Source organism: Syzygium oleosum, unplaced genomic scaffold, assembly GCF_021117445.2.
Source record: "Syzygium oleosum isolate NSW1041296 unplaced genomic scaffold, Sole_v2.1 Sole_v2.10, whole genome shotgun sequence".
In the NCBI taxonomy this organism is placed as follows: domain Eukaryota; kingdom Viridiplantae; phylum Streptophyta; class Magnoliopsida; order Myrtales; family Myrtaceae; genus Syzygium; species Syzygium oleosum.
The window spans coordinates 9822386-9833536 of NW_026607494.1; the positions used below are offsets into that span (position 1 = coordinate 9822386).

The 11151-nt window shown below is 42.1% G+C and overlaps 1 protein-coding gene across 1 annotated transcript; it reads left to right on the forward strand.

Annotated features, from left to right (window-relative positions):
* Positions 1-10078: 10078 nt before the first annotated feature.
* On the forward strand, positions 10079-10843 carry LOC130139184 (uncharacterized). The gene has a single exon (XM_056315612.1). The coding sequence runs from the start codon at positions 10079-10081 to the stop codon at positions 10841-10843; it is 765 nt and encodes a 254-aa protein (XP_056171587.1).
* The last annotated feature ends 308 nt before the right edge of the window (positions 10844-11151 follow it).

Below are 11151 nucleotides of genomic sequence, written 5' to 3' on the forward strand. Positions count from 1 at the left end.
ACGAGAGAAAATAGAGAGAAAGAGGAGGTTTTTGGGGGGTTGGAAGAGAGAGATCTTTTGGGGTGAGTCTGAAAAACTGAGAGTTCTCGGGGAGAGAGTGAGCTCGAGAGAGTTTCGGAGAGCGACAGACTTTCAAGAGAAAAGGGGAGACCGAGAGAAAGTTGAGGCGAATCGGAGAGGCCCGAGCCTAGTTCGCTCGCTGGAGGACCACCTGAACCGTCGCCGAGCCTCCCTCCCAGCCGTCGCGCCTCACTCCGGCCGGCCGCGAACAGGTGGGCTTCTCTTCATCTTCCTCTGTTTCGTGTCCACCTCCCCTGCCTCTCGGGTGCCGGGCACACCGAGCCTATTCGGTGGTCGCCCGGCACCACAAGATGAGGAAAATGTTTCTTTTCACCTCTAGGATGTGTTCTTGAACGATTTCCATCAAGAAAAACCTTCGAATCCCACTGAAATCCACCTGGAAACCTTAGTTTTAGGCGCATGCCACTTGTTCGATGAAATGCCCGAATGAAAACCGAAACCGAAGTCATCGCATCGACCCGTAAAAATCTTAGATTCACGTTTGTTTGTTCTGAAGTTGATGTTTGGTGACTGATGCGGCGTTATTTTGTTCTTTTCTGTGGCATATTTGTCGTATATCCGAGTGAGCCGTCGATGAAGCCTTCGCCGGAGATGCCATTCCCGTCGTCGGAACGACGCCCGCGGTTTGAGGCCGCTCCCGTTAATCCACTATCTCTGTTGCTTGGTATGTGTGTTTGTTTGCTTAGATTTAGTGCGTTTCTTCGGGGCCGGAAGTGTGGTGGCTGGAAATCGAGTTTTTACTCGTCGATGTCGTTTCCGTGGTCGGAGTTGTCGCCGATGTGGTCGCCGGAACGTCAGCCGGTGGCGACGGCGTAAGGCCAGCATCCTCCGTCCGCGCTGGTGGCTCAAGTCGACAGCCGGCGGTGGGACGTCTCCGGCGTAGTCACGGTGGGGGTGAGTTTCGGTGAAGAACACCACGAAGAAGAAGAAGCGCAAGAGTAGAAGGACGTGCATGGGCAGAAAGCACATATGGGATGAAGACCAGAATAATAACAAAATGGAAAAGAAAAAAAAAACCCAAAAAAAAGAAAAGAGAAGAGGGGAAATAAAAAAATTTCAGAAAAGAAATAAAAATGGAGTCCCGGGCGGGTCGGAATGCCGGGTCAGAGTTCGGGCTGATCGGGTCAGGGGACCCGGTCCAGAATCTTTATTTTATTAATAAAAGTATTAAAAAATTCAAAAAAAAATTTAAAAAAATAAAAAATACAAAAAATTCCAAAAAATTCGAAAATGTTTAAAAAACCCAAAAATCTAAAAAAAATCTAAAAAAATATTTTAAAAAAAATCAGAAAATTCAAAAACATTAAAAAATTGGAAAAATTTCAAAAAAAAAATCAGAAAATTAGGAAATGTTCAGAAATAAGTTTTGGGCTTAATTTCACTAGATTTTAGGTTTAAAAAAATGAAAACAAAAAAAATGAAAAAATGAGAAAAAACCCTCTAAAAAATTCCCAAAAATCGGATAAGCCATGAGGGCTTTACTTTAAGGCTTTTGATTGCCTTTTCGTTTTTAGAGACGATGCTAGGTCACTGGTTGCTTGTTTTCCTTGTGATTATTTGGTTGCGCGCCTTTAATTTATTGGTTGGTATTTTCTATTTTTAGCATGGTTAGACGGAATTTTAGCTTTTCCGATAGGCTGCCTAGTACGTTAATTTGTAAGTAATCACGTTTAGGTACCGAAAGGGCACTAGTAGATCGCTAGTGTAATCAAGTCTCCGTACCCATTGAATCTCTGGTTCGTAGAAGTGAAGCATTCCTCCCGTGTTTCATTTGGGTGTCTAATCGGCCCACCAAAAACTGATTAGTGGCGACTCCTAGGTGAAATTGATTTCCATGTTAATAACTTTAACTTAAGTCGCGAATTGGTATGAGTTTGGGAGAGCTCGAGCTAGGTTTAACTTAGTAATCCATTAGCCAAACCACCTTAGGCGGCGGGGCCGGTTCGGGGAGGTCGCAACAGTAACCTCTGTTTGTAACCTTTGTTTGTAATCGCTATTTGTAACCTTTGTTGATAACCATCGATCTTTGGCTTTAAATAGCCACATCGTACTCTTAGAAGACCCTCCAACAAATCAATCAAAATATTATTTTTCAATTATCTTTACTTTCCTATACTGTACTCTCACAACAACACACATACAATGTGGCTATTTAAAGATAATTGAAAATAACATTTTGATTAATTTGTCCGGGGGGTCTCCGAAGAGTACGACATGGCTATTTAAAGCCTACGATCGACGGTTATCAATGGAGGTTACAAATGGCGGTTACAAACAAAGATTATAAACGAAGGTTACAAGAAGAAGTTACGAGGGAGTTTACGAATAGACGTTACAAAATGAAGTTACCAATAGACGTTACAAATGGTTATCAACAATTATGCTGTCTCCAGTTTTTTGACTATTTTTTTGACTCCACTACATTGACGGTTCCTTTATTCTACTACGTTGGTGATTACTTCTTTGATAGTTGCATTCGATATTGTCGACTCCACTTTTTATCGATTCCTTCAAGTTGGCGATTCTTCACATTGTCGATAATAAATGACCAAACTCGGCTCATATTGACTAAGTTTTTTGTACGTGGATAATAACAAAAAATTGATCATTTTTTAGTGTAAACAACTAGATCTACAATTATCTATCTGTAATTTACAATCTTATCATATATCTGCACTTAAAAATTGAGGTAAGATTGTTACGCAGAGAGTTTTTGCACAATAAAAATGAGTTTTACAAATTAATACAAATCATTAAATGGCCGATTAATTATAAATGAATCAAGCCTATCATGTATTGTTTGACAACTAGCATGGTTCTAGGTATCTTCGGCATAATACCCTAAAAATCCCAACTTTAGCTTTAATGTCAATTCTGTCATAAAAAATTTTTATCTCATAAAATATCCTCAACTTTAGGTTTAATTTCAATTCTACACTAAAATTTTGTCTTGTAAAAAAAACCCAGCTTTAAGTTTAGTTCCAATTTGCCATAATATATTTTTGTCTTATATAAAACCACCAACTTTTACTTGAGTTTCAAATCTGCTCCCATTAACCGTTTGTCGAAAATCTCCCTTAATGATCTTACGTGGCATTTCCATGTCATTACTTTAGTTTTTCCCCAAATTTGAGATTCAGGAAGACGTCTTTTGGAGATGAATTTCCATATCATTCCGAACAACATCTTATTGGATCTAAAATTTGGGTAACGCTAAAGCAATTAGGGTTGGCTTTCTTCAATTGATCTTACACTTAACAGAGTCTTCCCTCCATTTCGCTTGAAATCTTCAATTTTGTGTTCGGTTTTCAATCTCTCATGCTTCAGAGTGTTCCATCTTTCGCACTCGGAGAGCTCGCTCTCGGGACACTCGACTTGGGATCTCCAACAACTTGTGCTCAGGAGTTTTCCATCTCTCGGTTGTCAACGAGAATTTTTTGACAGAGGGTTAACGGGGGCAGATTTGTAACTCGAATAAAAGTTGGTGGTTTTTTTAGACTAAAAATTTTAGGGTAAAATTAGGATTGGACGGTAGAATTGGGATATGACCTAAAGTTGGTGGTTTTTCATAAGACAAAAAAAAAAGTTTAGGGTAGAATTGAGACTGGACCTAAAATCAGTGATTTTTTATGGGACAAAAAAAGTGTTGGTTAGAATTAGGACTAGTCCTAAAGTTGGGGGTTTTTTTAGTTATTAGGCAAAGTATCTTCCTCTTGACCATTTGTCTTCCAATGGAGCACTGTTCATAGAATTCATATAATTTATGGGCAAAAGAGTATTAAAAGTGCCAAAAGTTTCGTATGGCGCTCGCTTTAGTGCTAAATTTTTTCACCGGCTCACTTAAGTGCCGAATTGAAGAAAAAAACGATCACCTAAGGGCCTCCAACGAGAACTTTCGGCTAAAAAGATTACGTGGCTTTTATAATTAAAATTTTAATATGAGTTGGCATATTTTATTAAAAATCCAGTCCACATGGATGTGCAAAACCACGTCGCACAAGCCAATGTGGCTGGCTTGCCTAAAAAGACGTTGCATGACTCCTAAGAGCAAAAACGACGTCAATCTACCATCCATTTACTTCTCAGTTGCTCTCGGTTCGCCAGTAGCCACCCTCGATCCACCATCGCTGGCCACAACAGCTCTCATATGTTCTAAGCAGAAATCAGAGCATCGAAAGAGAAGGACTCCGACATTTTTGAACAGCCAAAAAAATCTCCCTCGGATAATCAATTTCCATAGGCTTCTCCATCTTCATCCCCTCTCAGTCGCACCATCTCCAACCATCAGTAGCAGCCGCTCATCCTCCATCGCCGAACACCACAAGTTACAGCACGGAACATAGCACATTTACACGCATAGAGAGCTCAGCACGAATTTTTCTCTCCCGGAGCGATTCCTTTTGTTCACTCTACGCCCTGTTTCCTGGTCACCATTGCCGTAGTGCTCAAACCTTGGTCAACATTGCCTCCTTCGACGATTCCAGTCCACAATGTTGCTCCTGTGATCTCCTTACTCAGATCTAGTCCCCATCTCCTCGCCGGAATTTGGGAATTTCGTTGAATTGGCGATGTAGGTGTTGACACCTAAATTTTTTGCCCAAAAATCATTTTCAAAAAAAATTGGAGCTTGTTTTTCCACAAAAATATTTTGGAATTATTCTATAAAAAAAAAAAAACGGAAGAGCAAGGGCCAAGGATTCGAGTGTAGCTAACCGAGACCTGAGGGATCAAATTGCAAATGAACCAGCAAGTTGGGGCCAAAATACAATTTCCAAAAGTTGGGGGACCAAATCGCAAAATTTGTAAAATTTGCCCCCAAGCCCTTAAATCATCATTTTTACCCCTAATCAAGCTTGAAATTGAAAACGGGCAAGGTAAAATTGATTAGATCAAGCCAAAAGGACTAAATTGGCTCAAATCGGGCATTCTCGGACAAGAAAGTGGCTAATTTTGAGGGACTTTCCTGCAAACTTGGGCATGGAAAATTGCAAATTCTGATTATCATCTTAAACTAATATACTTCAACTTTCAAACTGATCAAAAATTCCGACCAAATGATTGGATTAAAGCACTTAAATTAGCTTCCAAAAACCGGTCCACGATTTGGTCTCAATTCGAGGCTGCTGAGTAGCCAAATTTGTGGCCCCACCATATCCTACTCAGCCAGCCGATCAGCGTGAACTCTGGCCGAGGTGTGAGACCATCATTAGGAGTGCAAATGGACAAAAATTTGCCAGGGATAAGCTGCTGAAGACACGTGATAATCTCAGTCAAACCTGCTCACTCAACAGCTGCAAATTATGATGATTTTGGAGTCAGAAAGTTGGTGAAGAGACTCAGTTTGCAGGCTTGGTAAATGGGCAATCACGGGCTAAAAATCGGGTGGGATTTGATGGATAGGATCTCTGAAGCACGTTCTTTTGGGGGATAAAAATAAAGGGATGAGAGAAGAGGAGGGGAGTTCACGGTCGTTCCAAAAACTCACCCTCAGACGCAACTAAAAAAAAACATAAACCCAGAAAAGTTCCAGACTGACTTTTGGAAAGGAAAGTGAGATTTTCGTGAACTTCGAGCCAAAATTAGCCAAAACCTTCAACTAGAGAGTGGAACTACATTCAAAGAGCTTTCGAACCATAGGTCGCACGCCCCAAATGGATGTCGGGAAGCCACCCAAAATCCCCTCGAAAAGCAGCCCATTCTCGGGTCAAGAGAGAAACCCAGAAATCTTCTAAGTGTTGAAGTCAGACGGTTACTGGTGAGGGAAAGTGGGAGTTTTTGAGAGACATGAGGAATATATGAGGATACCTGTGACTTGAAAATTAAACTAGAATACATCTAGTTTGGGTTAGTGTCAAATTAGTCAGAAAAGGAGGTCGTTGATTCTGGTTTTGGAGACCAACAAAAACCTTCGTTGTCAGTTCCTTCTTTGCAGATCTCATTTTCCAGTTTGAAGAAGCCTAGTTCCCCGCGCCCTTGGAAGACAGGTTTTTGGTTCCCTCGGCCAAGGGATGCTTCAAAGAGAAACTAGGAAGCAAGGTGAGTATCCTACATGTATTTTTGTTCAATTTTGAATATGTTTTAGTTATGAAAAAATCAAGAGAAAACCAGCCCAGAGAACTGATTTCTGAGGCTGGAATTTTTCTAAGTGTTAGAGCTCCTTCATGAGCCCTAAATGTTTGACTTGCTACTCCTCTTTGCATGCGTTTTCTACCTTCGTGAGCTTGATGAATGTTATATGGGTGTACAAATTAGGCTGAGATCCACTTGGTTTGGTCTTTGAAGCCCCGTGTGAACCATGAGATCGCTTGCAACTTGAGTCAAAAGCCAAGCTAACCCACATTGATTCATGGCTAGTCATTATGAACCATGCATGTATGCTTCTTGGGGGGGTTGTTTCGATGTGTTCGCTTGATCATTCTCCATGATGTTTGTTTCATTTAAAAGTAGATGTTACGTATGTTCTTTCGGATGAAGTGATGTTTCCCATAGATCTTGCACGTGATGAGTGTCGGGGCTTAAACCTGGGCATGCAACAGGTTTGCTTGACCTGGGTTTAAACCCAGATTTGCAAAAGCAGCCCGAACCCACATATTGGAGGCCGGTTCCAACTTGGTTCTTGTGCGTTTTAGGCTGTGATTTCTAGCTAATCTCGTTCTTTGCATGTGATAATATAACCTTGATTCTTTGGTTCCACTTGATATTACACACGGACTGAGATTGAAAGTCACGAATATGGCTCGAAGAAGCCATTTGGGGCAGTTTAATGCACACCAAATGCTCGACGAAATGCCCAAACCAAGCTTCGATCTTGAAACGGTTGATTTGAGCCCGGTTTTCGTAATATTCATATTCTGAGTTGTTTCATGTTCACGTAAACCGAGCATAGGCCGATTTAGGGAATTATTATTTTTTTAAATAAAAAACGAAAATTAAAAAAAAAATAGAAAAATTTCGAAAATCCAAAAATTGGAAATTGGGCTTCAGAATTGCTTTTCTCTCCCTTTTTGTGTGATTAGCGTATGTTTGATTGCTCCTCGCTTGATTCGCACGCTTTGAATTGCATGTTTAATTTAAACTCGCATGTGGTTGATTATGCATGTTAGGTTCATGTAGTGATTGTTGCTTCCCTTAGCTTGGTTAGGAATGAATTTTTTAAACTCCCAGTTAGTGTGAACACGTTAGGTGGTGAATTGAGCAAGATTAGGTACCGAAAGGGCACTAGTTGGTCAATTAGTGTAATCAAGTCCCCGTACCCATTGAATCTCTGGTTCGTAGAAGTAAAACATTTCTCCCCTGCTTTGCTTGGGTGTCTAATCGACCCACCAAAAACTGATTAGTGGCGACTCCTAGGTGAAATTGATTTCCATGTTAATAACTTTAACTTAAGTCGCGAATTGGTATGAGCTTGGGAGAGCTCGAGCTAGGTTTAACTTAGTAATCCATTAGCCTAACCCCTTAGGCGGCGGGGCCGGTTTAGAGAGGTCGCGACAGCTTGGCGACTCCGCTGGGGACTTGAGGACTTAGGCCTAATATAACTTGATTGTTTGTTAACTAACGTGGTCTTGTGACAGCGCTTCGTGAAGGCTAAGGTAAGTCCACTAACATTGTGTTAAATGGTTTTGTAGGTTAGGAGTTATAAGGGGTGAATTGATTGTTGACATGTTTGTTTTGCAGGTTGGTGTAAAGGGTGTACGTATATGTGAATGAAAATTGAAGTGTTGTTTTGATATCAACTGTTGTGCATGCTTTTACCTGCTTTAGCACTACACCTTGCACACACAAACCGCGATCTAAAACCCCGATCGCCTTAGGAAATCCATAGGAGGTGCCAAAAGTGTGGAAACCGTGCGGGGAAGGACCCATGGCTATCCCCTTTTGGTTCCGCCCATTTTCAAATAGTGATAAAGAGGACTGTCCGACGTAAGTGCGGAATGGGAAAAACTCTTTTGATCTATTTGGGATGGGGACCTTTAGCCTTTAGAACTCCCACCTTTAGTGAGCTTCACGAGTCGGCATGCGATTTGTTTTTGTGTTTGACATATTCACCATTTTTGGGTAAGGTTTGTACCTCCTTCGCGTTCAATAATCGCAACCCTTTTTTTTTCATGCGAATTTAAATTTACTTCGTAATAAATAGTAATTGATTTAAATGCCCCTAGGCTTAGATATCATGGGCCTCGATGAACTTCGGATCCTCCCGATCCCAAAGCGAGTGTTGTTGGACATGTGGGATGCTCTCGACCCAAGCAAGAAGAACTACGTGGAAAAGAAGGTCGGCCACCTCCTTTCTCTCTTACATATAGAACCCCAAGTGACATTGATCAAGGCCTTGGCCCACTTTTGGAACCCCGAAACCTCAACCTTTGTGTTTGATCGTCACGAATTAACCCCGACTTTGGAGGAAATTCAAATCATCATAGGCAATGTCCCTTTCCTTAGTGTCGTCGATCCTTCTTTAGGCGTGGATCCAGTCCCTCGTTTGAGTCAAATTCTAGGGGTCCCGCCGCCCGAAATTAGGACACTCCTCAATAGAAACTCCAAGGGTCTCCCACTAGCTTTCCTTGAACAACGATTCCATAGCTTCCTTTCGAGTCCTAGAGCCGAATCCGCTAAGGTCTTCCTATTAGCCTTCTTCGGGTTTGTCATCTTTCCCTTCACTCAAAAAACAATGGATCCCACTGTCATCCATGTTATCGATGGGATCCTCGTCCTCAAAGGGTTTACCAACATGATCCTTGCCGAAATGTTCATCTCTCTCAATCGTTTCAAGAAGGACAAGCGTGTAGCCCTTAGAGCCCCTTTAGGTATTCTCCAAGTCTGGTTTGTGTCTCACTTGAAACAATTCGGTGGAAACTTAGCCATTCCTCATGTTAGTAAGGACATAAATCCCCTTACCCAATTCAAAGAGATAGAAAAATTCCTTCGTCCTTGGACCTTTCGTAATTGGGTAGACTTCCTCGAGAATCTTACACCTAAACAAGTTCTTTGGCAAGCCCTTTGGGTTCATTTTCCTAAAGTATGCCTTACAAGCGGCCATAGTGACCCAATTCCACTCTTAGGTTTGACGGGATCGACTTCTTATTATCCTTTAAGAGTCGCCCGTCAATTCTATGTGCTTCAAGAAACCCCTCCTCCTCTAAAGTCGGGTTTATTTCGTTTCGATTTTCGCAATGGGGTTATCAAGGGAGACCAACTCGAGGAATTGAAGAACGAGGTGAAACGAATCATCGATTTACTTTACCGCTGCCAACCGAAGGATGTGGAGCGAGCCACCGACTTAGAAGGATCCATGAAGGAGCACCATGCATCGAAGGAATACATAGCGCGACGTGTCGAGCCTGAGCTCGCCGTCACCATCCCAAAATTTCCCGTGATTGCAACCCCCAAGGAGACTCAAATGGGGCGGATCATAAGAGAAAGGGACGAAGCCCTGGTTGAGGCAGAACATTGGCAGAAAGCTTACAAGCGCGTCCGCAACATGCTATGAAGAGGCCCTATATTCAAGACTAGTCATGTTCTATTAGTTTCTTTTAGGGTGTTCTTTTAATTATCTTGGAATTGATGTATACTGCTTTTTCTTTTCATGAACTTTTAGGGCAAATGTCTAGGTATGCTTTTTACTATTTAGCGGATGTATAGGGATCTCCTTTCACAAATTTTGATGTAATTAGTGAAATTCCCTCTTTTGTAGGTTGAATGGAACATGACATGGGCATTTTAATCAATCACTATGTGTTACTCCCTTTAATTGTATGATTTCTTACAGTGAAATTTTTATAAGAAACCGTTTACATGAGATGCAGCTTGTGCAAAAAGTTTCTTATCTCAGTTTCATCGTAAGAAAATATAAAATTAAAAGGTATGCAACTTTCGTGTTGTCACTTCACCGCGTACTAATTTCATTCTTTTTGTTTTATTTTATTAAAAAAAAAAAACAGGTGCCGAAACTACGGCTTCGAGGCAATCGCCAATTCGGACACGATCAAGGGCCACGCAAATGAATATTGAAGAGCAAAACGCCCGTTTCGCTGCTCTCGATGACAAGATCAATGATCTTGCGGCTCAGCTCACTCAATTCGCTAATGATATGAGGACCGCGTTAGCAGCGCCGAATGCTGGTCAAGTCCCACCTCAAGCTATTCCCGAGCCCGTAGAAGGACCCGCAAGAAGGAATGTTACTGAGGAGGCATTGGGTTCTACACCCGTAGTGGTTGAACTAGACCCCATTTCGAAAGCCGTCACCGCCCGTTTGGAGGAAGAACACAACAAAAGGTTCGCGAAGATAGAAGAGAAACTCCGTGCGCTACGAGGATACGAAGAGCATATGATCGAGGATTTGTCTCGATATGCACAGATGAGCTTTCCTGAGAAGTTCAAGATTCCTGATTTCACTAAGTATGATGGAACTGGAGATCCAAAGATCCACTTGAAGTACTATTTGAACAGGATGGCGAGGTATGCCCAGAATGTCCCATTAATGATTCAGACTTTCCAAGAGAGTCTGACAGGGCCTGCATTGCAATGGTACGTGTTGTCGGAGCCCGAGAAGTTCGAGAAGTGGGAGGAGTTAGCTGAGGCATTCGTCCTGCAATACAAGTACAATACCGAGATAGCCCCCACACGCGAAGTGTTGACTCGAACTGAAAAGAGAAGAAGTGAATCCTTGAGCCTTCGCTCAAAGATGGCGTACTCTCGCCGCTCAAGTTCGACCCCGCTCGGTGAAAAGGAGCTACTTGGATCTTTTCCTCAAAGCCTTGCCTAATGATTTCTATTTAAAGTTGGTGGGTTCGGATGCTTGACCTTCTCTCACCGGTGGTAGATGTCGGAGAGAGAGGATAGAGGGCCATGCATGATGGTAGATTGAACGAAGGGACTAGTCGGAAGGTCCCGAATAGAAAAGAAAAGGATGTGGAGATTGCGTATGTACAAGCGCCAGTCACGACGAAGCCCCTTGCCTCATCCTCTCAAGGCCCCTCTCGTGTTTCGAGAGAGGGCATATCGAATCCCGAATTTAAAAGGAGAGCACCAAGGCAATTTACTCCCCGCCTAGGCCACTGTCCAAGTTGTTGC